The sequence below is a fragment of the Lentinula edodes genome, assembly GCF_021015755.1.
Source record: "Lentinula edodes strain Le(Bin) 0899 ss11 chromosome Unknown C8R40scaffold_43, whole genome shotgun sequence".
In the NCBI taxonomy this organism is placed as follows: Eukaryota; Fungi; Basidiomycota; class Agaricomycetes; order Agaricales; family Omphalotaceae; genus Lentinula; species Lentinula edodes.
The window spans coordinates 87641-112365 of record NW_025764349.1 but is presented as its reverse complement, the minus strand read 5'-3'; the positions used below and the strand labels follow the sequence as shown (position 1 = coordinate 112365).

General features: G+C 47.3%; 11 protein-coding genes across 11 annotated transcripts; 8 read left to right on the top strand and 3 right to left on the bottom strand.

Annotated features, from left to right (window-relative positions):
• Positions 1-99: 99 nt before the first annotated feature.
• On the top strand, positions 100-1254 carry C8R40DRAFT_1153797 (S-adenosyl-L-methionine-dependent methyltransferase). The gene is made up of 3 exons (XM_046229581.1): positions 100-398; positions 450-689; positions 744-1254. The coding sequence occupies exons 1-3, from the start codon at positions 129-131 to the stop codon at positions 1131-1133; spliced, it is 900 nt and encodes a 299-aa protein (XP_046081688.1). The 5' UTR covers positions 100-128; the 3' UTR covers positions 1134-1254.
• A 158-nt stretch (positions 1255-1412) lies between these two features.
• C8R40DRAFT_1056534 (uncharacterized protein) lies at positions 1413-2896 on the top strand (the record flags this gene model as incomplete). Its single annotated transcript, XM_046225088.1, has 3 exons — positions 1413-2123; positions 2174-2336; positions 2400-2896. 3 exons carry the CDS (start codon positions 1413-1415, stop codon positions 2894-2896), a joined length of 1371 nt encoding a protein of 456 aa, XP_046081687.1.
• A 339-nt stretch (positions 2897-3235) lies between these two features.
• C8R40DRAFT_632377 (uncharacterized protein) lies at positions 3236-5105 on the bottom strand. The gene is made up of 9 exons (XM_046235710.1): positions 4907-5105; positions 4671-4852; positions 4385-4604; positions 4231-4308; positions 4139-4166; positions 4034-4076; positions 3860-3978; positions 3749-3798; positions 3236-3680 (listed from the first exon to the last, which is right to left on the bottom strand). Exons 1-9 carry the CDS (start codon positions 4962-4964, stop codon positions 3535-3537), a joined length of 924 nt encoding a protein of 307 aa, XP_046081686.1. The 5' UTR covers positions 4965-5105; the 3' UTR covers positions 3236-3534.
• Positions 5106-5781: 676 nt separating this feature from the next.
• C8R40DRAFT_632892 (zinc finger dihydrouridine synthase) lies at positions 5782-8717 on the top strand. The gene is made up of 10 exons (XM_046235715.1): positions 5782-5894; positions 5953-6833; positions 6902-6933; positions 6998-7049; positions 7137-7370; positions 7467-7648; positions 7698-7800; positions 7888-8101; positions 8198-8355; positions 8410-8717. Exons 1-10 carry the CDS (start codon positions 5854-5856, stop codon positions 8535-8537), a joined length of 2025 nt encoding a protein of 674 aa, XP_046081685.1. The 5' UTR covers positions 5782-5853; the 3' UTR covers positions 8538-8717.
• Positions 8718-9756, top strand: C8R40DRAFT_632510 (uncharacterized protein). Its single transcript, XM_046235712.1, has 4 exons — positions 8718-9086; positions 9138-9411; positions 9475-9492; positions 9546-9756. The coding sequence occupies exons 1-4, from the start codon at positions 8897-8899 to the stop codon at positions 9634-9636; spliced, it is 573 nt and encodes a 190-aa protein (XP_046081684.1). The 5' UTR covers positions 8718-8896; the 3' UTR covers positions 9637-9756.
• Positions 9757-10386, top strand: C8R40DRAFT_632511 (uncharacterized protein). Its single transcript, XM_046235713.1, has 4 exons — positions 9757-9850; positions 9911-9986; positions 10042-10270; positions 10336-10386. The coding sequence occupies exons 2-3, from the start codon at positions 9936-9938 to the stop codon at positions 10222-10224; spliced, it is 234 nt and encodes a 77-aa protein (XP_046081683.1). The 5' UTR covers positions 9757-9850; positions 9911-9935; the 3' UTR covers positions 10225-10270; positions 10336-10386.
• C8R40DRAFT_632968 (uncharacterized protein) lies at positions 10096-11287 on the top strand. Its single transcript, XM_046235716.1, has 4 exons — positions 10096-10270; positions 10336-10761; positions 10813-10829; positions 10882-11287. Exons 2-4 carry the CDS (start codon positions 10355-10357, stop codon positions 10953-10955), a joined length of 498 nt encoding a protein of 165 aa, XP_046081682.1. The 5' UTR covers positions 10096-10270; positions 10336-10354; the 3' UTR covers positions 10956-11287.
• Positions 11288-14990: 3703 nt separating this feature from the next.
• On the bottom strand, positions 14991-17423 carry C8R40DRAFT_633054 (uncharacterized protein). The gene is made up of 4 exons (XM_046235717.1): positions 17386-17423; positions 17146-17321; positions 15055-17082; positions 14991-14995 (listed from the first exon to the last, which is right to left on the bottom strand). The coding sequence occupies exons 2-3, from the start codon at positions 17181-17183 to the stop codon at positions 15267-15269; spliced, it is 1854 nt and encodes a 617-aa protein (XP_046081681.1). The 5' UTR covers positions 17184-17321; positions 17386-17423; the 3' UTR covers positions 14991-14995; positions 15055-15266.
• A 59-nt stretch (positions 17424-17482) lies between these two features.
• Positions 17483-18383, bottom strand: C8R40DRAFT_1125513 (peptidyl-tRNA hydrolase). Its single transcript, XM_046228985.1, has one exon. It carries the CDS (start codon positions 18283-18285, stop codon positions 17938-17940), a length of 348 nt encoding a protein of 115 aa, XP_046081680.1. The 5' UTR covers positions 18286-18383; the 3' UTR covers positions 17483-17937.
• A 603-nt stretch (positions 18384-18986) lies between these two features.
• C8R40DRAFT_1056546 (hemolysin-III related-domain-containing protein) lies at positions 18987-21021 on the top strand (the record flags this gene model as incomplete). Its single annotated transcript, XM_046225089.1, has 7 exons — positions 18987-19894; positions 19962-20026; positions 20086-20302; positions 20378-20528; positions 20587-20689; positions 20743-20859; positions 20918-21021. 7 exons carry the CDS (start codon positions 18987-18989, stop codon positions 21019-21021), a joined length of 1665 nt encoding a protein of 554 aa, XP_046081679.1.
• Positions 21022-21240: 219 nt separating this feature from the next.
• C8R40DRAFT_1175380 (uncharacterized protein) lies at positions 21241-23880 on the top strand (the record flags this gene model as incomplete). Its single annotated transcript, XM_046232321.1, has 12 exons — positions 21241-21427; positions 21480-21613; positions 21663-21753; positions 21804-22183; positions 22233-22344; positions 22399-22426; positions 22483-22515; positions 22569-22739; positions 22791-23265; positions 23317-23355; positions 23405-23643; positions 23721-23880. 12 exons carry the CDS (start codon positions 21241-21243, stop codon positions 23878-23880), a joined length of 2049 nt encoding a protein of 682 aa, XP_046081678.1.
• Positions 23881-24725: the final 845 nt, after the last annotated feature.

Here is a 24725-nt window from a genome sequence, read left to right as displayed (position 1 = left end):
ACACTCGTTAGCTTGTATTATCATTTTACTTCTTGTTTTATCAGTGCAATGCAATCCTATCAGTTGTGTAGACCTTCGTACTGAAGAATTCACCGAACCGGGCCGTACGTACCATTCCTCCTCTCGACATGTTTCCAACCCGTCTACTCCGTTCATCCACCGTCAATGCAAACGAAATCGCACATTTCTCGAGACTTTCCGCAGAATGGTGGAACGAACGTGGAGAATTCACGTTCTTGCATAAGATGAATCCTGTCAGAATGCAATTCATACGCGAAAAACTCATAGAAACTGCTTACGACGAACAGCCAGAGGAAGCAGTCGACGCCAAAAAAGTCGAAGTTCTGGCAGGGCTTGATGTGTTGGATGTAGGGTGTGGAGGTGGTCTGTTGTCTGAAGTGAGAATCAACCTGTTTTGTCTGTTACTTTTGAAGCTGATTTGTTCGTAGAGCCTGGCTCGCCTTGGTGCTCGAACTACTGGAATAGACGCGTCAGAATCTAATATAGCCATTGCTCAGCACCATGCATCGCTAGACCCACGGCTGGGTTCAAATCTGACCTATAAACACGCTCCGGCAGAATCCTTGTTACCACAATCTAAACGATACGACGTCGTTTGCTCAATGGAGGTCCTTGAACACGTAGATAATCCTGCAATGTTTCTCAAAACTTGCGCAGAGCTGGTAAAAGTGCGTGTTTTGGGTGAACTCTGCAGGAAGTTGCCTTAATCAAACTGCTTATAGCCTTCAGGACACCTATTCCTTTCGACAATTTCTCGCACACCACTATCTTACTTCCTAACAATATTCATGGCTGAAAAGGTCCTTCGTCAAATTTCTGGTGGTACGCACACGTATTCCAAATATATCAAACCCTCAGAACTACTCGAATTCTTCCAATCTTATTCCTCGCATATGCATTGCACTGCGGAGGAACAGAGAGCTCGGAATGACTCCCGGCCATGGATAACTCGCCTTTATAATGGTGAGCCTACGAGAAGAGAGGCTGAAATCCGAGGGATGATATACAATCCTCTTTCTGCGAGTTGGATACTGGCTCCAAGGGGTGCATGGGGTGCAGCAGAGTGTAATTATCTTTTCTGGATTCGCAAACCTGATCTAGATATGTTGTGAATCGTGATTCATGATAACATCAAGTACTAAAACATCGCTTATTGGTGTCAAAGCTGTGGTTATATGTCCAAAAAAGTAGCATTTCTAATTTGAATACAAAACTTACTCCTCTTTCTCTGTAAATTTCTTCGTATATGAGACGAGCCGGATTTAAACCAAAACTGATATCAACATACCATGTACGTTTTTCTCTGGGAAGAATCTGAAAGGCACAAGAGGCGTCGGCACGGAAATCGGCAGTCATCCGATGTTTTTGATGAGTAATTTCGGCATCTTTGCATGAGACCACTGCTATTCGTTCCCCAACATAAAGGCTCAAGTTTCTCTCAACACTCCCCTCACTTCTCCTTCCGGAGATACAAACAAACTGGTCCAAGTGCCAGTGACAAGCTGCTCACTGATGCTGCCAGGGAAGAAGCAGAGGGAACAAGTATACGACCAAAATCAGCTTATCTGCAGTCCTTGGAGCAGAAGCATGAGAACTGGGATGGAGAAGAAAGCGTACAGGACGCTGTGCTCAGGATGCTGGTAGACAAATACAAACCACTGAGAAGTGGAACTATCGCTACTGCTGAGCAGAAGCTCAAACAAACTCCTCCAAAGATAACTTCTTTCACGACACCATCATCTGGCTCTTGGGCAACGGAATCTCTGCTTCCATCATCGGATGCACATAGACCATGGCATACGGAATTCAAAGTTCCTTCTCATGCGGTTTCTTCCGTCAAGTTTGCAAACATTCCTCCTCCGCCCCCTGTTCGTCTTACCTCTACTCCGAAAGACGAAAAGGCAAAAAAGAAAGAGCGAGCACTCCTCAAGCGGACTGAGCAGGCTGGGAGACTTGGCAGAGCCAGAGAATCTACATTAGATTATCGTCTCGGGCTTAAGAATACTCAAACCAGGAGTGATGGTCCTCAGCTGCCAACAGGAGGAAGACCGAATCCTGTAGGTATGAGAGGTTGGACAAGCTTAATCGAAGATAAGATCGAGGTACCTGCTCGTTTACTCCAATTGTACGACGCTTTAACGCTATCGATCAGAAAGCTCGCAGTGCTGGTGTGTTCAATCATATCAAGGGCCGTGGTCAGCCTCTCGTGCAAACAACGGAGGAAAAGAACCCTTTCATTGGTCGAGAACAGTTTCTAATGAATCGCATCATTCAGAGAAACGGCGCTGCTCCTCCTTGGGTGGAATTGCAGGGCGGTAAGTGGTCATTCTCTCTCTCTCTCTACTCGTTCTCAGGTACCTATCAAACACTACATCTAGAACTCGACACTGCTGTTTCTGCCTTCCGAGACCTACTCCGTCAATCATACATACGTCGCGTCGTCCGAACGCTCACAGCTATACATCCCCCAGCCATCCTCGCCACCCGATTGTCCGTCAAAGACATCAAAGCGCACCGCGATCCCGAATGGGAAGAAACTGAACGCACATATCACGACGTCGCTATCGACGAGATCAACGCTCTTGTGCGCAAATACAACGGTGTTGCCCCGTACGCCGTACGAAGAGCGTATTATATGCGTAATGTGGAAGTTGGTAGGCTCTATGATGAATGCGCTGAGGACGTGTTGAAAGGATTGAAGGAGAGGGTAGGAGGTTCACCATCAACGGGGAATATGCGGAAGGTACCGGAAATTAGTAAAAGAGGGTCTGACTTCGTGGAAGGACAGGAATTAGATGAGGGATTCGTGAGCTTTAGGAACTTGTTACTGAGTTGGGCTGATAAACTCCTGGAGAGATGGGGTCGGAAAACATAGTAGCTGGTTGTGCTTCTGTTGTCTAGAGGGAGCATGTACATATTGCATATTCTGTGTCAAGCCCTGCTCATATGTATCTTACAGACATACGAGACTGTAGACCCAGCACGTTCATTTCAACGACTATACTCAACATCGCCGACAAATCAACGTCATCTTCCCAATATAATCAATAGTCAGTATAACAACTGCTAGAATGGAGGAGGAACAAAAAAAGATCGGTCATAGCAGTGAAGCTCTTGAAGCAATTCGAGCCTATTGTAGCCTCGGAACAACAGTATAGATTTGTAGGTAGTAAGTTAGCTGGGATCCTGTCCCGTACATCTGTGAATAGATGTAGTCCTGAAATGATGTCAATTGTAAACCTGTATGGCGACGTCGCGTGTGATGGCGGCCTCAACAACAGTCCGCCTGCTCACTCCACACTATCGCGGTTTGCATCGATTGCATGGGGCCGAAATGGCATTGAAGGTTGATCAGACTCGGGAGGGCGCCCCAGGTTTGTGGTTGTGGATTCTAGCTCCATTCGAATATACTCCGCAATTGTACACACATATCCAAGTGAGTATGTATCGACGCTCTGGATCGGAGAAAGATATCGATGTAATCGACTTCTTTGACTAACTGAAGCATAGTCGTCATTGATCAGTGCTCCAATCCCCATCATTGTCTGAGGCTACCGCACTTCCTGAATATCCTTCTGCATGTTTCATTGCATTCCAGGCATCCTCCAAATATTGTGCCTCATGACGCTGATCATACTTCAATGTTGGTAACCGAGTGGCTACAGAAGGGTCATTGAGATGTTAGGATTTGATTCAGGTAGAAGTTCAATAGTAAGACGTAGCTTACCGTCCTCATTGAGTAGCGCAGCATACAGTGTTTCTCCACTAGGTTGACGCCTAGATTAATCTCAATTCAGTGGGGATCAGATTGGAATTAGGAGGGGAAAACACCCCATACATTATAACGACATCATATGCATCCATCGTCTCTTTATGCTGGCGCAAAGTTCCAGGAAGTTTGGAAGACTTCTTCAACTTCTCCAACTTCGCTTGTATTTCCATGTTTGTCGATATTATCTGTATGTATCAGCCTGAACGACTGTGATATACAGATAAAACAAATCATACTGACTTGATTAGCATCCGACTGTGGGTAAGTTCTCAGGTCCAACAGCCTAATGCAGGAACAAGAATCAAGTCATGACCGAAAGAGATTTGGCAGAACTAGTATGATTACTTTTCTCTTTGGGGTGCGAGCCAATACTCTGTAAAGACGAAAAAAAAACTTAAATTCAATATGACGCATTCAACTCAAAACCTAAGACTTACTTGTCACTCTGTACTTTTTTCTACATTGAGGTCGAAACACGCCTGGGCGATCAGGGTCCAATTCCAGATACCATGCAGCTATGAGTTGTATGCAACGGTGAGCATTTATTCCAGAAGATAGGTGCATTCCTTTTTTTTTTTTTTGCAAACTTACATTTATAGAGGTAACCAGGCTTGAGCGTTGCGTCTTGGAAAGGTACCAATGATCCACAGTCGAAGAAATAAACGGGAATGGGTTCAATCGCGTTAGACTGCGAGTTGACTTTTTTGCTTTTTTTGTCGCTTTTATCTCTGACCTTTGATTGGCCTTCGCCTCGGATAGCGAGTGGATGTGGATCGTTGCAACCTTCTAACAACGCAGCATGCGAAGGGTTCTAGGAACGAATGGATCGGTCAGAAAAGAATTGCAACCGTGACTTCGAGTAATAACGGTCTTTTACATTGTCCCCGTCGACCATCCTCCCAATCAGTGTCTCGTTCAAGGACAAAGGAGCAGCCCGGACAGTCGATATAGCCAAAGGTGACCACAGATTTAGCATTATTACGAAAGAGCAAAGAAAATCAGAGAGTAACATTTTCAATGACGGGAATTTTTTTCGAATCGAATGGCACTTGATGTGAACTGAGAATGTCCTTAATGTAGTGTTTCAGGTGAGAGAGAGTACACATAACTCACAAAAGGTGACGATGTGAAGTGAAAGAGCGAACCAGCGCGTGAGGGGAATAATCAACATCGCGGCTGGTCTTATATACGAAAAAAATTGGCCAGGGTTGAGGTTTCCTTGACAATGAATCGCAGCATTGCTTAAAGGCTCTTAAACCATGGGGGTGTCTCCACTTGTAGGGATGATGCGTCGGCCTTGGAGGAGATGATCGCTGAGACTTAGGCTAACTCGGTAATCTGCCGAAGTCCTGTAGGCTATCGCACAGTATATTTGCAAGATCTGGGACCTAAAACTACGTTGTTGCATCTAGAAGTGATTATTTTTTTTGACGATGATGAAGACAGAAAAGGTTACAGCGACGGCGGAAGCACTTGCACTGTGTGTAAAATATGGGTTGAGTCACTACTGGATGGGGTACTGAAAGGTACGCGAGCACAGGTTTACAGAGGTTAACCTTGACACCGAAAAGAATGGGACGAACAGTCATGAACCATCAAAAGAGGATCGACGAGAAGACTGGGCTGAGGCCCCAGGGCTCGGAGCTCAAGGAATCGGAGAGAGAAATGGCACATACTAGTAGAATGCTGCAGGCACGCCCAAATAGCTGGAGTGGAAAGGCTGTACAACGAGGTACATCGGATCTTGGAACAAAAAATCCCCAGTGCCTGCCAGGATCACCATTACACGACGCAACTAAGCGCAACTGTACCGTATGTATCTGTATGTATGGTGGAGATGTGAGTTCTCCATTTCGTTTCACTTGATAGTAGGCTAAGGAGCAGGAGCGGTCATCCTCATTAACCCTTCACTGGTCTCCTTGAACATGTCCTTATGATAATATTCCGGAGGACGAAAACGAGTCGAAAACGGTCCTTCTCACCTTCAAGCGCCTTGGCCCTTTACTTAACTTTAGGCGCTTGCTGATCTTGCTATCTTATCGATTTCCTTTTACACAACGATGTCAGTCTTTCCAGATGGGACGGCACCTGTAAAGGCAGAGTAAGTAAGTGAAGACCTCTTTCAATTTTTTTCATTCCTAAACATGATACATTTCCAGATATCTAATCTCCGTCGATCCACTTCCTGTTCCCGACGACGACGCTGCCGAGGGCGGCCAGGGCTCTCGTTCTCGCAACGGACGTGATACCACTGAAGCCAACGACGGTGGAGGCAGAAACAATAAAAAAAGAAGCAAAGAAGAAAAAAAAGCTCGTCAAGGCCAAAACAAAAACCGACGTTTCGCAAAAGTACGCGACGAGCAGGATATTTGCTTTAAAGTTGCCGCTGGGATTTTATGTGAATTTGGTGCAGATTGCAAGTATAACCATGATTTGCAGGCTTATCTCGCTGCAAAGCCGCCTGATTTACGGTTGCCGACTGTGGATAGGTTACTGGATGCTGGCGTGGAGGATGCAGCTGATTCGCAACCAACACTATGTCCAATCTTTGAAGAATTTGGCGAATGTAAATATGGATTCAAATGTCGATATCTCTCCGCCCATATCCAAAAATCGTCTTCCGAAAATGGAGGGACCGAATCCCTCTCTCTTGTCGTCGATGAAGAAAAGAAGGCATGCGCCGCGATCAGTGCAAAGGAAGTCAACTATATCGGTGGGGAGACTCAGAAACTGCTTCGGACTAAGAAATATCCTTTCCCGGTGACCGATGCGTACTTGCTGGAGCTGCAAGAAGCGGGTAAGAGGGAGCAGGAGATTGAGAAGGAGAGGAAACGGGTAAAAGAGGAGGAGACAGAAAAGGCAGAGGCGGGAGATGACACGGTTGTCGTAGCAGAGCCAGAACAATCCCTAGACAGTGCGGCTAAAGTACAAGAACGCACTGCTATGGATGTCACCTCTGCTCCTCAAGCCGACCTTGACACACCCGATGTTCCCATGAGGTTTTCGGAAAAAAACAGATTAGATTGGAAGGGAAAGACGTGTGAGTTATAAACTTCAGCCTTCTGTCCCTCTTCTGAATTCCTGAATTGACTTTTCTTTACTGTCTAGATCTCGCTCCGTTAACTACCGTCGGTAACCTGGTACGTTAACCTGATTCTTTCTTTCATGAAATTATTCACTCGTCATCTTCAACTTCAACTTCAGCCTTTCCGCCGTCTGTGCATATCTTACGGTGTTGATATAACCTGTGGTGAAAGTACGTCCATTGTCTTCCCCCCCATCTCTCGCCTACTCGTTCATTCAATTCTAATTCTTTCGTACATTCATTTTCACACTCCAATAGTGGGCCTCTCAACCTCCTTCCTCTCCGGCTCCAAAGAAGAATGGTCTCTCGTCAGACGGCATCCCTCCGAACGCACGTTTGGTGTGCAAATTGCCGGGAATAAACCGAATACATTGGTCCCTACGGCGGAAGTGCTTGCAAGGGAATGTGGATCCCAAGGAGGCATTGATTTCGTTGATGTGAATTGCGGATGTCCTATCGATTTGGTGTTCAAGACAGGGAGTGGGAGTGCTCGTGAGTTGCCGGTTACTACTACACTTTGATATCACCTTTCTTTCCTTCCTTCATTGAACCGCTTACTGATGCGATCGTTTCTTTGACCTCCTACAGTTCTTGACGCACCAGGCAAACTTGGCAAAGCGCTTATCGGAATGAACAAAGCCCTTGGTTCAATCCCTGTCACACTCAAACTCCGTACGGGCGTGAAAGACGGACGGAATACGGCGGAAAAACTCATGACTAGAGCTGTCGGTGGCGGTGGCGAGAGCGGTTGGGGAGTTGGATGTATAACAGTGAGTTTTGTGTCTTTCTATCGATCAACCGGTGATCAACACACTGTAGTTGCACGGTCGTACGCGACAACAAAGATACACAAAACTTGCGGATTGGGAGTACATCAGACAGTGCGTGGATGCTGTCAGGGCAAGAGAGGCGGATGAAGATCGTGAGTTCTACAGTTCTTGTCCCTTCAGTCGCTCTTCAGATCCTTCGCTCCCTGATCGCTAATTCACTCCAAACTTCTTTAAATTAGTTCCCCCAATACCCATCTTTGGCAACGGTGATTGTTTTTCCTCGCATGACTATCATTCCGCTGTCGAGCGGTACCACGTGGATGGGGTTATGGTTGGACGGGGAGCCCTGATCAAGCCTTGGATCTTTACGGAGATCAAGGAACGGAGGGAGTGGGATATTAGCAGTCGGGAGAGGTTAGAGGGTATTAGGAGGTTGGCGGAGTTTGGTTTGAGGTAAGTGAAGCCTTTTCCTTTTTTTCGTCTCTCTCTCTCTTTGCCGTTTTCCTTTCGTTTCTTATCCCATCCTCATCCCATACTATACTATCACAGTCACTTTGGTTCTGACACATCCGGAATCAACACCACCCGTCGATATCTCTGCGAAGCTCTATCCTTCCAATATCGGTACGTGCCTATCGGCCTGTTGGAGGTGTTGCCCGCGAAAATCAACGATAGAGCACCGCGGTTTAGAGGGAGAGATGAGTTGGGTGAGTTTTTCCATTGATTTTTGAATCCGTGTCGTTACTCATTGATTATCAAAGAGAACCTTCTCGCGAGCCCCAACAGTGCCGACTGGGTTAAACTTTCGGAGATGTTTCTCGGTCCTGCACCGGAGGCGTTCGTTTTTGTACCAAAACATAAGAGTAATGCATATGAGAGTCAAGGGTGAATGGGGTCAAATATGCTAACAGCTATGCCAGTATTGAGGTTATGTTTACTAAACATGTACAGCACTCTTGACTATAATGGATCATATGGATCATATTTGTTCGCCCGCCTTCTAGCGTCAAACCTTATCTTCCCGTCGTACTAATGACCACGCTTGACCGTTACCACCACAATCATGGCGAAAGGCAAAGGTAAGCGCAAAGGCCAGGGCAAGGCGAAAAACTCCCATCCGAGCAATCTCATAAAACCCCACTTCCCACCCAATGTGAAACATTGGACGAAGACGAAATCACACGTTGTGGTTTGCCTGTCGAAGATGGAAATATTAGATGCAAAGTCCATCAGACACAATATCGAAAAATGTATATCAAGTACAAGGAAGCAAGCAAGTTCGTGGACGAGACAAAATCAGGGAGGGAGATGCCCACCAAGGAACTGATTGCAGGCTATACAGACGTGGCATCGATTTTGGAGAAAGCTCGGTGGATGCGTAAATATCTCGAGGCTATCCGAATCGAGAGAACTGGGCGCGGGCGGTTTTGCGCTAAAGGCGAGTAATTTTTACTTTCTCGTATCCACAGTTTTTCTAAAAACGAATCAGGTGACGATGGGCATAAAACTCGTCTCAAGTTGCTCGAAAAGCAGATGGTCCAAGCAATAGAGATCTTAAACCACACGGTCAACAACCCTGCCCGGGAATGGGCCAAGAGCTTCCAGACAACACCTCTTATTCCTACTTCCTCTGACCTTCTTGCGATCAAAAGTATCACAAACTCCATTGAACCAACGCCACAAAACGAGCAGCAGAGAGAATCCGTGCCTAAGGCTGGCATCAATACCGTTGATGCGAATTTGATTGATATGGAACTACGAGCGTAAAATATATCTATACTATGAAGAGTTGAGCGTAGTAGACCAACACTTACCTTCCTTGCCAGGATAAAGGCTCGACTTTTGTATGTCCTTGAGCCTTTGATCAGGAAGTCATGCTCCGAATCGTCAGCGAAAGTTTGGGTCAAGAACTGAATGACAACAAAAAGTCAAAGTCTACCAGGATATCATACCCGGGCCCAATATCTTCGTCGTATTGTGCTGCATGAACCTGTACTGTCACTGAAAGCCACCAACAAAGTATCGTTTAAAGATCTTAACTTGGATGAAGAATTCAGACCAGAGGATGTTGAACGGATTGGAGTTCTTTTAGGCAAACAGATGCAAATTGGGTTGTTGTGGTGGAAAGACTCTCTCATCGAAGGCTGAAGCAATGTCGATTATTCGTAACAAGCTCAAAGGTACAGCAGTGAATGTTGGAGAGTAAGTTTCATTGACTCTACTGTCCATGATGTGCGACATTGATTCCAATTCTGCACGTAGAAAATAGATTCAAGATCTTGGGTGGATGGGTATTCAATACTCCCCATTCAGGATGAAATGTGGGGCTATGTGGGGTGTAAGATAGGATTAGGCGACAACTTGGGATTTTAACTTATGCTTTAGATTTCTAGACCCTGCTCGAATCTTTTCCTGGAAAAATGCCTGCCAATATCGAGAACCGGTTTGTCCGCCTATGTAATAGTTACGACGACATGATTTCCTATTTATCTTTCGGAGCTCCGGGATTGTTTCCTCCTCCCGCATTCTGTGCCCGGGTCGACAAAGGACGTGAACTTGAAGATTTGGCACCCTGAAATTATCTTTCGCTCTCCGGGGTTGTCATTGCAGATATGATCACTGGTGAACCACAAACCATTCCCATACCTGGGCCAGTGCTGACCTCGAAACCTGGTCGGCTCCCCTAGGTCTATCATTTGGGTTTAAATGGAAAAAAGAGAATATCTTTTTGGAGCTCTCCGAAATGATCCAGATGCCTTTACTGACGCCTTCATATCTGGGATAAGGGAAAGACCCAATCTATTCCAGGTAGTTCTCCATTCAGACACCGATCCTGGACAGCGGTTCGAATGCTTTGGATCAGGAAATGAAGCCTTGCCCGCAATCCAGATGAGGACCTTCGAAGCCCTGCCTCCCTCCATCAACAACCACCCTCTAGGAGCTGGTAAATGGCAAGTGCAGAGTGTTAGACTCTGTATCCGCCCGGCGTACGCACAGTCCATAGGGACAGTATATTTGCCTCCATTCATAGCATTACATATACACTGTACAGTTTATCAGCCACATGCAGGCGACGGACGCGGGCTCCCTCAGTTGTTTCCTATCCAACTGAGGTGAGCCCAGTGGCTGTCTATCCATGTAATACATACTCACAGTACATATAGTATTTACCTCTTAACAGGTATCTAATACAGTTGTTTCCTATCCAACTGAGTATTTACCTCTTAAAACAGAGATCAGCAATGGACCTCCTGTTTGGGACGAAACAGGGAATCTGAGGTTATCTCACAAGTTTGACCCGCCCTGACAGCTCTGGGTAGTTCTTCCACTTCAAAAAGGTGCTAGTGAAATATTTTGTCATCTTGGATACAGTTCCACATAGACACCATTCGATTCTAGCGAGAGAGGTTGCATGGGTTGCTCTTTGTGTTCAAGGGTTTGGAGAGAATACAGTGACTCCAAATATCCACGAGCTTCAAACCGATTGTTTGAAAAGTGTGCGGAGGAACGATTCAGTTGGAAGCCAAGAAATAGCTGTAGTATAAATAAAATGAAAGAGGATTGAGGTTAGCCCAAATGTACTTATAATGTCTAGTAGTGGAAGTGAATTTGGATACTGTGGAGGACCGAAACCAAGATATAATCAGTAGCTTGTGCGAATGACAACAGTGAAGTACATACGTCGGTGATACAAAATTATCTGAATACGACAACCCTAGAGGAAGTAAATATCTGTAAATATTGACAGTGAACAAAATGTATGTATGTAACTGAAGAAACAGTATAAACAATTGTCCGATCCTTGATCTTGAATCCCGCTCCTAATCTCGACATAATAGTACATAAAAATCATTCAGAGGCCGTGCACTCATTAATCGCAATGAACCTCATTCGCATTTGACCCCATCACCCAATATCAAACAAAACTCAAGAAGCCCCCCAAGCAGAAGTCATCCCCCTCGCGCGCGCAGACCTTGGCACACCCTTATTCGCCTCTGTGTTCCTCATCGTCGTCGAATCCACACTACTCGCACTCGACCCTGTAGGCTTTCTTCCTTTTCGCAATGCCGCTGCCGGGCCAGGAACGGGATTCGGAACGGGAAGAGGCTGAGACATGGTTATTGGTGTAGTTCCAGCGTGTAAACTCGCTCTCCGGTTCGTGTTGGGCGTGCCAGGACCATTGATGGAGGCACCGTAGCCCCATCCACCAGGTGTGCCTAGGCCCCAGGCTGATGCTGAAGGGCTGGAAGGTTGTTGGGGTAAATTGTTGCCTCCCATGGATAACGACGGCGTCCCGATGCTAGGTATTGGCATGGTTATTGCAGGAGCTGTGATATTTGATGATGGCTCAGGCATGGGTATCGTTGGAGGTATCATCCTTGATGTCCCACCGCTCGGAGTGAGCTCAAACTCGTGGATATCAAATGATGGTACAGATGGTTCTGGCATAGAAATTCCTGAGGAACCACCCGCCCCAGCAGTGTCGTACTCAGGCACCTCAGGCTCTGGCATTGAGATACCCCCTTTCTTCTTCTGTTTCTTCTTCTGGGCTTTTGTCAGGGTTTTCGCATTGGGAACACTAGGCTCTGGCATGGACATTGCTGGAGCCGTCATTCTTGAACTTCCTTCAACAGGTGTCGTAGTTGAGTTGGCTTGTGGAACTACTTGGGGAATAGTTGGTTCAGGCATCGATACAGCCGGAACGGTTATCCTCGAAACCGATGCTGCTGCTGGAGAACTACCGTTGACACCGAATTGGGGCACGGAAGGTTCAGGCATGGAAACGTTTCCCGCATTGCGAGGAGTTGCAGAGCCAAATTGAGGGACTGTAGCATCCGGCATCGAGACTACACCCGGGGTCGTTCTCGAACCAGTATCCCCTCCTCCAGGGGTGGGGTGTCCTTGTGATCCTCCAGAAGGTCCATATGGGGGCAGTGTGGGCTCGGGCATCGAAACCGCGGCGGGAGTGACTCGAGAGCCTGAGGAAACTCCACCTGGTGTGAAAGAACCCGGCATAAAAGGTTCCACAGAAGAAGATCCCACTGAGGGTTCTGGCATTGATATTGCCGGCGCAGTCATCCTCGAATTACCTCCAGCGGGAGTTTGATGTACGTGCGAATTGTAGGCGCTAGAAGCGGATGGTTCAGGCATTGGGAGAAGTGGAGCAGTCATCCGGGACGTTCCACCTGGGGTACTAGTACTAGAAACAGCAGTAGGGCCTACGGAAGGCTCCGGCATAGCGAGTACTGGAACGGTCATCCTAGAAGCTCCTCCGGCTGGGGTGCCAGTAATTGTGGACCCAACAGAGGGTTCTGGCATTGACATTGCGGGTGCAGTCATCCTCGATGCTGCCCCGGCAGTTTGATGTGTACGAGCATGCTCCAAGACAGAGGGCTCTGGCATGGATACTGCTGCGGGAGTCATCCTCGAAGTACCACTTCCACCACCTGGAGTATGGTTCGGAAGCCCGGGCTCCGGCATCAACATAGCAGCAGGAGCCATCCTCGAAGTACTACTTCCACCACCTGGAGTGCGGTTCTGGACCCCAGGTTCCGGCATTAATATAGCAGCAGGAGTCATCCTCGATAAACCCCCATTAATATCACCCGGAATACGGGTTGAAACCCCAGGTTCCGGCATTGACATAGCAGCGGGAGCCACTCTCGATGTCCCTCCATTCCGACCACCTGGAGTTTGGTTCTGATTTTGATATCCCGTGGCCCCATACGCAGTAGCTCCATGCCGGGGTATATCCGGCTCAGGCATCGATACAGCTGCAGCAGTCATTCTGGACCCCGCAGCACGAGGAGTTTGATACACACTCGGAGGATACTCAGCTACAGAGGTCACAGGCGCAGTGGGTATGGAAGTTAGAGTGGGTTCTGGCATGGACATGGCAGCTGGAGTCATCCTTGAAACATCTCCTCCACCACGCCCTCGAGGATTACTGGTACTAGTGTTACTGTATTGAGGCACACCAGGCTCTGGCATCGATACCGCAGCTGGTGTAATCCGAGAAGGTTCAACCGGATAATTTTGGGAGGCGGGATATTGAGGTACAGAAGGCTCTGGCATCATCGCTGCCCCCGAGATAGACCCCTTGGTCCGCCTCAGAGATCGTCGGCTACCGAGATTGGTATTCTGTTGTCCGTCAGCAAAACCTGTAGAGGGATACGAGGAATAGGACGTCACTGCGGGTACTGTGGGTTCAGGCATGTATGCAACCCCAGGGACCATTCTTGTTGTATTCGACGTACCGCCTGCGGAAGAAGAATACCTTGCAGCAGCAGCATCGTATTGATATTGGGGCACAGAAGGCTCCGGCATTGGAGTTACACCATATTGGGGTACGGAGGGCTCAGGCATTGGTACGTTTGATGCTGCCATTCTAGAGCTGGCTCCATTGAAAGCAACACCAACAGCAGCAGCGGGTACAGTACCGTACTGAGGTAGGCTTCTTTTCGAATGCTGAGCATTCGGATTCCCCGAAATTCCTGGCATGGCGTATATACCGCCTAAAGTATGACCTCCTTGGTTCCCTTGACCCATATTAGTTGCATACATAGTGGCTCTCGGTGTATCTCTTGCGCTTTCTCCACTGGAATTAGTACCGTATCCGTATCCACCCTCGCTCATCATCGTCGGCGGGAATGTAGATGTGAGCCCCCTGTCCCTAGTTCTACTAGAAACATCGCTACGGGCATCACTGCGTTTACTCCGTGCGTACTTGCTCGGTCTACCCAGTTCAGTGCCAGAGCTCGAACCTGTAGTTGAGCTTGAACGAGAGGAGCCTGATGAACTCGACCTGCTGTAATTATCGTCATAAGCGCGACCACGAACAGCGCCTGGAGCACCGTAAAGGGGATACTGCGTGTCCTGACGACGAGTATCTCGATGGCTACTCGAATTGCCGTTGGCGTAGAATCCAACAGGTATCCCACCAGTCACCCCACCATTCACGAAGCCGGTACTAGCAACAGCACCACGACCTGACCCGTCTCTTTGTAACGAAATGATATGTGTTCCATTAGGGGTAGGAACAAATCCTGGAGGAAGAGAGTCGACGATGGGAACGGGGTACATCGATGATGATGATGATTCGGAAAAGTCTCTGGGATTAGGCATGCGGTTGGAGGGATAGGAAGAATTGTCGAAGTCATCATCATAATCTTCTTCGTCCTCCTCTTTGATGGTCGGAATGACTGGACCGTCTCCGACGTCACCGTCTTCAGCGCTTAGAGTGAGCGGGGCGTGGTGGGGGCTAAGGAAAGCATCATCTTGGGGGTTTTCCGTATAGCCATAGCTACGGTTGCGGGGGTCAAGTGGAGTAGGAGAGGTAGGATGCGACTATTGTGCAAAGAAATCAGAGAAGTGCACGGCTGTTCGAGGAAAAGATGTTCACATACCGGAGGCACGATATCGATACGAATACTCCTCGAACTCGTGCTTCCAGAAGAAAGCTGCCTTTCTAGACCCAAATCCAATGACGGCGGTGGTGCTCTTCGTTTTCTGGAATTGGAAATATTGGAATTCGAAGACGGTGGTCGGAGTAAGTCGGAGTCGTTTGCAGCTCCTGGACTGAGGGTACCAAGGGAATATGGTTGCTAACAAAAAGTCATTAAAAAATGAACCACAGCTCAAAAGATAAACTCACCCCCCCCAAACTCATTCTCCATTGTTCGACATTCCTCGAACGGTCCGGGGTCATTCCTTCAGCATCTCTAGTATCACCAAAGTCCTCCTCACCACCAAACGCAGTTCCTTCCCTAGAATGTTCATGAATAGTGCTTAAATCTGGGTCGAAACCACCTCCGCCAAGTCGAGATGGACCTGCAGAGCCTGATGAGCTTGCTCTAGACGGCGGAGCAGGAAATCCATGCAGGAAATCCAGGCCTTTTAATGATGAGTTCTCATTTGTCATCGTCGAAGGTGTTTGTACATCGCGTTCTTCTTCGGCGGGAGTGACGACGACTCGGATTGCAGGAGCAGGTGGGGCGGGCATTGGGAAATAGACTGGCTGAACAGGAGGAGGTTGAGGAACCGGCTCGGAAGGTGCGTATTGGAATTGGGGTTGTTGCTGGAAAGATGAAGGAGGGAAAATACCGGGAGCGAATGGGACTTGGGAGATGGGTGGTGGGATGGGTATTGGCGATATTTCGACTTGTGGTCGAGGAAATTGTTGTGGGGTTTGTGGGATTTGAGGAGAGAAAGGCTCTGATTTGATACTTTGTTCCTCCTGTTCGGGTGGGGAAATCACGGGAGGTAGTGGGGGAGGTGGTGATTCCTGAACAAATATTTGAGGAGGCGGCGAAGGGGCTCGCAGAATTTGCTGTTGTTGTTGGTTCAAAGAATGCCTAGAGAGCGGGGATGCAGGAGAGGAAGTAGTGCGTGACCTGGTTCGTTCGCTTTGGAACAATGAAGGATCAGTTTGTATAGAGCGTGCTCTACGAATAATAATAGTTTGGGACTCAGATTCTGAGGGAGGAGGTGGTGCTCGGGAGGGCTCCGAAGGGGGTGGAGGGATAGGCTCAGAGAAAGGTGTGGCTGGCTCTGAAGCTCGTGGACGTGTAGAAGAAGAATTGACACGCTCTCGAGTCGACTCACTTTTCTTTGAACGAGAAACACGGCTACGAGACTTGCCCCTTCGTCGCTGTTGACGTTGAGTCCGGTGATTATCCGACTCGTCGTCGTATTCCTCGATATATGCAGCCCCATCCCCAACCAGTCTCCGGCTTTCATAAGGATCTCCCGCGGAAATAGCCGCAGCAATGACCAAACGCCCTCTTTTCAAGCCCTCCCCAAACCCTTCTTTTCTCCCATCCTCTTTCGCTTTCAGAATTCTACCTTCCCCTCTCCATTTTATAGCCAAACTTCTCGCTCGTTCAGCCTCCTTCTCAGCTTCTGTTCGCATTCGTTCCTCAGCTTTTGCCCTATCTCTTTCCCTCCTAACTTCATCATCTCTAAGCCTAAGCTGCAATTTATACGCCTCAGCTTCTCTATGCGCCCGTGCAGCAGCTTCATGTGCACGGACAGCGTTTTCTGTGAGCTGGGTATGCGATAGAATCGCTGATGTTTCGCGAGCACGAATTTGGGCTTCGGCTTTAGCTGCACGAGCGGAAGCTGCATCTAGCTGAGAGAGTGCGGCGTGAAGTAATGCTTGTGTTTCTTTAGTGGTGGATTCTTGCGCTCGGAGTAATTTCATCAAGGTCGCTGGTGGTGTCGAGGAGAAGGAGTGGCTGCGATTTCGATGTTTGGTAGGGGCTGGAGTAATATTAATTTTAGCTAGGGGCAGGTGGGAAAGGTGTTTAGTTCTGGGGCTCTTGATTCTGTCCTTCTCAGGTAGTGGCGGAGGAGCGCCCTTCACAGGAAATTCCAACGTTCCGTTCACTCCTCTATTCCCACTGAAGCCATATAGTTTCTTCGCCTTCTCAAGACTGTAAAGATAAAAAATATCGTTCAGCCAACGCAAGTCACAAAACAAGGCAAATTAGACGCACTCAATGCCCGAGTCTGACGCTGAGCTTGCAGACGACATCACTGTTCAGCCGTATGTATGCACTCTACTGAAATGGCGTGCGGCCGTGAAAGGCAAGGGAGGAAAAGTTTACACGGTGTACCGGGTTACAATTCGGTTGTATCAACAATCCAACAATCAGGAGACTAAAAAAAGGATCTGTGGGAGCTGAAGGGTATGAGACCAAATGAACAGCAAAGGATATAAGAAGTATAAAGCTTACTGAGAACCTGTCAGGCCAGAAACCAAGTATCCTTGTAGGCTGCCACTGTATCAATCTAAAGGAATGAACGGAGGTAAAGACAAAAAACAAAAGGAGTTAAAATGGGCGTTAATTTCCCTGGCGCTCGATCGCGTTTGTGACGCACCGGTGACATTGCGACACACAATGGCGTGACGCCTTATCCGGCGCGGTAACAGGCAGTTCGGCTTGTCGAAATTCAGACTTTCAGAGCTCGACGCACATCGTATTCTACCAACGCAAAAACAAATATTTGTATAAAGGTACCCCTCTATCCGAAGTAAGGTCGGCTCGCAGTCGATTGAAGTATACTTTGACTGCTTTCCATCACGACAAGCAATTTACAAGACGAGCGAACCCCTCTGAGCTCATTGCTTTCTTCTCTGACTCCTTTGTCGCCCTCCGCATCGGCATGTTCTGCATCTATCAAGGCCTCCCGATGTCTTTGGCTTTAGAGTGGTTACCCGTCTTGAAAGTTCACTTGTTCTGATTGACGACGAAATGTCCGCGTGAGTATGTTGCACAATCACCGTTTCAACGCGCAGCTTTCTGAGCAACAATCTCTATCGCTTCAAGAACCCTATCTAGCCCTTCCTCAGTCCAAAACTCTCTCTCATGTGGGGTCAATTTTCCCATAACAAAATTCGCCGCATCCGTACCACCTCGCTCTCCAATTCCAAGCCGAAAGCGGTAAAACCCTTGTTCGCCACCAAGGGAAGATATTATACTCTTGACCCCGTTGTGACCGTTCGCAGAACCGCCGAGCTTGACAGAAAGCTGCTCGACTCTGTGTGACATGGAGTCTTGTAGTACGATCATCGTGTTTGGAGATTTGACGGAGGTACGGTAAACTTCTGCGATAGATGGACCTGATATGTTCATGAAAGACTCTGCAGGCCAGCATAGTTGATGGTCAGTCAGTAGAGCTAGAAATGAAGAGTTAGGTGTAGTACTGACTGGACTTGTATAATATCAGTGATACAGGTGTATCTCCCAAGGTCACAATTCCTTGACCTATTATTCCTTTTCTGTCGGATGACATTCTAATGCCTAGACGTATAGCCATTGCATCAAGAACATATTGACCCAAGCTATAATTTTGTTCAACTATTATTGGCCGATACAAACTGACGAACGTGGGGGACAGAACACACCTGTGTCTTGTCAGGGGCATTGGTAGATTTCCAAGCGCCGCAATTAAAATTTGAGGTATAACAGTCATTATTACAATATTCTGGAAACGAGAATTGGTGGAGAATGCCTTGAAATGTTGCCTTGAAAGGTTTTATAGTGCGTCGGGAGCTGAGTGGTAAATGCGAGTCATTCTTTGTCAGGGTTATATCGCACAACAGTTTGCTCAGTTGCTGACTGGTTGCTGAGGAATGAAACTTTCAGCCTTCGGCGCTTATTCCCGGTGTTTTCGGCACGGAGAAAACGTGCTATTTCCATTCAAGGTATAGCCGCGGCTTCCCCAAAACTCCACAAAAATCAAATACACCCACTAGCTTCGCTTTGTACTGGTTTCGTTCTTTCTTTCTTTCTATCTCGTTATTTCCTATTTCTCTATTATATTTTCTTCTGGCATGTCGACAACCACTACTACCACCGCTATCGACACTGCTCCCGCCGAGACTAACATTATTCGTCTCCGTCGCAATGCCCGACGAAGGCTTTCCACTCCCTCACTGACCATACAGACACATCGTCTCCAGTTCTGTCACCCATTTCCACCATCCCTCGAAGCATTAGATCTATCTACATCTTCCTCACCAGCTCAAATTATTGCTTCTCTCCGATACCTGGTCCTTTCATACCTGGCAGAACTCGAACAACGACTGGCGCTCTTAGAATCTCCGAACCTAGAGAAGTGGCATACGAAAGGAGAGCTCACGATTGAAGAAGCTAGGCAATGGGCACGCGAGACTCTCGAGATGCTCGAGTCTCTCCGGGACGATGTTTGCTCCCATTTACCTGATATTCACCTTTCCGACATTACCGTCGACAACCTCAAATTGCACCTTCCTGACTTTCCAGATGTCCCAAGTATCAGCGACATGCGCGCTCATCTTCCTGACGTTCCCAGCATTAACGACATGCGTTCTCACCTCCCAGACCTCCCAGACTGCATTTCCGCTAAATTGGACAATGTCCGTACGAGATTTCATGATATAGATTTCCATACACCGTTAGACTATGTTCCGACATTGTCTGAACGTCTCAAATCACTACAATCGCATTTATCTATGATGGAATTGCCTATAGGACTCCCGGGTTCGCATTCTATGCTTGCGGATCTCGTCGACTCGCTGCTTTCATCTGAGCTAGTGACTGATTTCCTTCAATCTGCGACCCCGGAGGATGCTGTTTTCGAGAGAGCGGCAAGGGAAGTCACTCGAGCTGTCAAACGGTCGTTCGAAGGGGTGCATTTGATCAGCTATCACGACTTGCCTGAGCCTTGGCAAAATAACTCGTTTGTTACACAAGGTTATAGGTGTGCCTTCCATTTCATTATTTCATTAACTTTTAGTAACCATGAATGATCTTTTTTTCTTGCCCAGATTTATCCCTATTGAACGATGGCCTTTGATTATCATGTCTCTATTTGCATTCCACAATGAATTCTGTAAGATATCTGCTGTTATTGTAAATGGTTGACGCGACTGATTGACCTAATATCCTCAGTGAATATACACACTCACCTTATACCTGGCCTCTTATGGGCTATCAATTCTATACCCTTTGTTAATCCTTCTGGGGTCGAGGATCTCCCCGAGGCAATGTTCATGGCTTTCGCCGTCATTTGTCTGTTCAGTAGTGCTGTGTGGCACACGATGGCTGGATGTGCTCATTGTCCAAGCATGGAGTTCTGCGCCCGAGTAGACTACGTTGGGATCGGATGGTGAGTCGCATGGAACCGGCTTATTTATTCACATGGACAACTCGTTTCTAACATGATCAATTTCCATCTACATAGGTTAATCAGTGCAAGCGTTGGGACAGTTGTTCATTATGGATTCCAGTGCCACCCGGAGTTAGAAAAGATGTTCTTAGTTGGTTGTCTCTTGACTGGTCTGCTTGGAAATATCTGTCCATTCATGAAGTGGTTCAATGAAGTTCGCTACCGAGTTCGTATTTTCCTCGTTGTGTCTGATCATCATGGGCTGATCTTCAATGCGTACACAGGGATGGCGTATCGTGTTTTTCCTCTCCTTAGCGTTCTTCTCGCTAGCTCCTCTAGCTACCATGGCTATCCTATACTCTCCCAAAGCGATGGCTGCGTTCATTTGTAAGTCCCCAGTCCTGATTTTTAATCTTATATTAATTCCTGTATTGAAACAGCGCCTGTGGTGCCTTCCCTCATCTCATACATTGTCGGGCTGGCATTTTATGCTACGCACATACCTGAGCGATTCATCTCGGATAAATGGTCTCGCCATCTGGATAAGATTGGTGGAGGTTCGTATACAATTTATACTTTTGCCTTTTGCAATGCATGAAATCGTTTGGAATTTAGGATCGCATGCCATTTGGCACTGCTTCATCGTTCTTGCTGTGGCCCAGCACAAGGCTGCGATACGTATGATGAAGGCTGGCATTGCGTGTCAGATGCATGCATAATCCTGAAGGGTGGGGTGATGTGGAGAGGTTGAGGACTACTATTACTAAAGGTTCAGGGTGTGTAATGTATGTTTTTGGTGTTAATAATACGAGTGGTTTGTCGGATTGGATGGGGATTGGACCTTCAAAAATGCTCTTTTATATGGAGCTACATATGGAATAGATCTTATCTTATCTACTTTACCGCCTACATTCTTTCGGTTCCTCTCTTCTTCCGCCATGTTCAATTCACCGCGGCCAGCACAAAGATATGGAGGAAATACATCCGCAGGACTTGGTCGAAGCTTTGTAGATGAGGATCCTCTGGGTAGCTCAGCATACGACGGTCTAGACCCATGGAGTGCAGCTCCCAGTCCATCCTCGACACCAGCACCACCTGCTTACTCTGTATTCAGCTCCGTAATTGGTACGTATGTATATTAATTGACCACTAACGATATCCAATCTATTTCTCGTAGCGGATGCAACCGTGCCATCGGTGTATACCCGTGCTTTCGCGGCGGTTGATCCTGGAAATATCGGAGAGACGTCAGTGAACTCACTTTCCAGAGTTTTAGCTACGGCCTCCCTTCCAGCATCCACTATCGACAAGGTCAGCAACAATTACTTACATTAGAACGTGAATGTTCATTCTTTCCCAGATCGTGAACATTGTCAGTTCCAAACCGCGGGTCTCCAAGCTTGAATTTTTCGTTGCCTTAGCCCTAGTTGCTCTCGCGCAGTCGGGTAAAGGTGCGTCAATCAATACTCTCCACTTTCAAACAAACTCTAATGAAACACAGAGGTTAGCATTGAACAAGTCGCAGCCTTGTCATCTCAGAATGAACTACCCGAGCCAACTCTTGATCTTAATTCTCTACAACCTTCTGCCTCCACCTTCCCCGTACCGGTTCCGAGCTATACGCAAGACACTGCAATTCGTTCTCCAGCGCCTCACTATACTCCCGATGACCCATGGGACACGACTACGCGATATATGTCTGCACCGTCTAATATGAGTGGATTTGGAAACAGCGGCTTCGGCCCCGGCGCACCATCGACGGTTACTGGTACGGGGCTTTCCAAAGACTGGTGGAAGAATCAGAAAAGTGTCTCCGTGACTATCCAAGGGCAGCAGGGATTCATATTAAATCGATACACTGTCTACCAGATTTCGACGGAAGTCAGTTCTCATTTTCAATGATCTTCTATATCATCTAAAGCCGTAACAGAGAGGTCCCTCTGTAATTCGCCGATACTCTGAATTCGTCTTCCTCTGGGATTGCCTATATCGACGTTATCCTTTCCGATTATTTCCTGCGCTTCCGCCTAAGCGAATTGGACGTACGTTTAGAAATTTCTATACCGATACTTAGTCTCATGGTATCTCATTATCAGCGGACGAGTACTTTTTAGAGCAAAGAAGGTACGCTCTCGTGGAGTGTATTCATCCGGGGCGCGGTGCTAATTAAATTCTTGAAGGAAGGGCCTAGCAAGATGTTTAAACTATGTGATGTAAGGACCCCGTCAATATACGGGCGCTGTCATGCTAAATTCTCCTTGTTCAGCAATCATCCTGTCATCAAAGACGATGGCGTCCTCTCCGTGTTTCTTTCTGAAACTTCTCTCGAAGAATGGCGCAAACACACTTCAATATCCCTCGATGAGGAATCTGCCAGTAAACGAATTGACCGGGCGGAGGAGATGAGCATTCCAAGCGATCTGGAAGATAAAATCACGTATGATCTCAGGCTCCAATGATCACCACAGTAGCTCACTACTATTTTCAGAACAATTCGTCGTCGAGTAAGTCCACTAATCGAACAGTGGCAACGCATCTGTATTTTGGCAGAGCGAATCATCAAGAGACGTGAAGCCGCAGCGGTACGGATGTCTTCCCAATTTCGGCGTCCCTTGATACCGGCTCATCTGCTCCCTCTATTTTCTCCTTCTCACCAACGTTCTTTTTCGGATTCTGCTTCCGTCACGTCGTCCGCTGCATTCTCGGCGTCTGGAATGTCTGCAACGTCAACTTTGTCACAATCGACAACGTTGAACCACTCTATGACTGGCTCTCTTCCGGGTGTGGATTTTTTGGGCCTTCAGGGTGATCTGTCGAGGTTGACTAATACATTGAGAGCCGTTATCGAGGTCGGGGATCCATGTTGGAGAGGGGACGAGTGCGAGCTTTCAAGTGGTGTGAGGACGGGGTTGGAACAAGTCGCTTCTCATTTTGGAAGACATTCCGAACTATCAGAAAGCCGGGTATGTTATTTTCCATGATCGTAGCGAAACTCGACCTCAATGAAACTACAGACACGTGTTTTGCTGGATACCACACTCGAAGCTGTCAAAGTGAGAAAAGCTTGAGTATTCTTGGGTTTTGCTTATAGTTTGTGTACAGACTCAACGGGATCTCTACATCGCGGTCCGCGATTTGTTTATTCGCCATGATCGTCTTTCCCTCGATCAAGTGGAACGCTTAAAGAAGCGCGTGGAGACAACCTCGTTGAAGCTCGATGGTATAAAGGCAGCTCAAAAAGATGGATGGCAAGACGATGCCGATAAACTCGTAGCTGCTATCGAAAAAGACCAAGCCACTATTGCCGCTCAACTAAGTCGCAGAGTTTTCATCCGTGCTTGGTCAGTCTGGTCACCGAACTCTCCCTGTCATTCAATGCTAAAACTCAAATGATGCCTTCCTTGACACTACCGTGTAGCTTGTGGCATGAGCTCCGTGTCATACTACACAATAGAGAAAACACACTTTTAACGGTCATGACACAATCGTTTGGTCGCGAGGAGCAGGAATATGCGGAAGCTATCTTGAATAATTGGTCGTCTCTTACTGAGGCTGTCGAAGGGATGCCCTTCGAATGAATAGTATCTTGAACTGGACCTTGGCTTTTACTGCACAATATTATGATACCACCAATAGGTACACTGCACTTATAATATCATGATCCTGCTATGAGTGTACAATATTGATCTCGAGCATACTCGTTCACTCTAAGGAGACAAGAAACATTTGACGCCATGGTGACCGGGCGCTTATACGTCTTACTGCCTTCAAGTACTCTTAACTACTCTTAAGTTATCTTCAGAACCCACCGCCCAGCACACGAGAGATTCTTCTATGAAATACTGTTCTTGGCTCGAGACCCGGTCTTCTAGCAAAATGCAACTTCTTGAATTACGTGTCCTATCCTAGTACAAAATGTAGGCTTTTCCCTACACCGGGCTCCGCTTCTTCCCTCACTTACACACAACCCGGTACAAACTCATAACGAGTCCGCAAACGATGAAAGAAGCCTTGATTCCGAAGTTGTTTTTCGAAGTTAATTCTGGGCCGTTCAACGAGTAGGTTTTCGGAGAAAGTTGAAAGCGATATTGGGAGCGGGGCATTTTGAATCTCAGATCAAGGTATTCTTCTCCCGTATACTATGTATGTAAACGCATGGAACAACCGGAAAATTCACACAGTTTAGCACTTTGTTATCTCAGGACGGGTAAGCTGTTTGAGAACATCTCCGAAAAAGCTTGCTTTCAATCTGAATATCCTCGCAGATATTCGAAACTTCTTCCAGACTCTATCGTGCCTGCTTCCCTCTGTTGATCACTGCTGATTGATAGATGTTCTATTATATCTGGTCGATGTGGTCCCAAACTCAGAGTCATGTTATTGAATGCGGACCGCCGTTTTTGCGAAGCTACCTTTTCACATT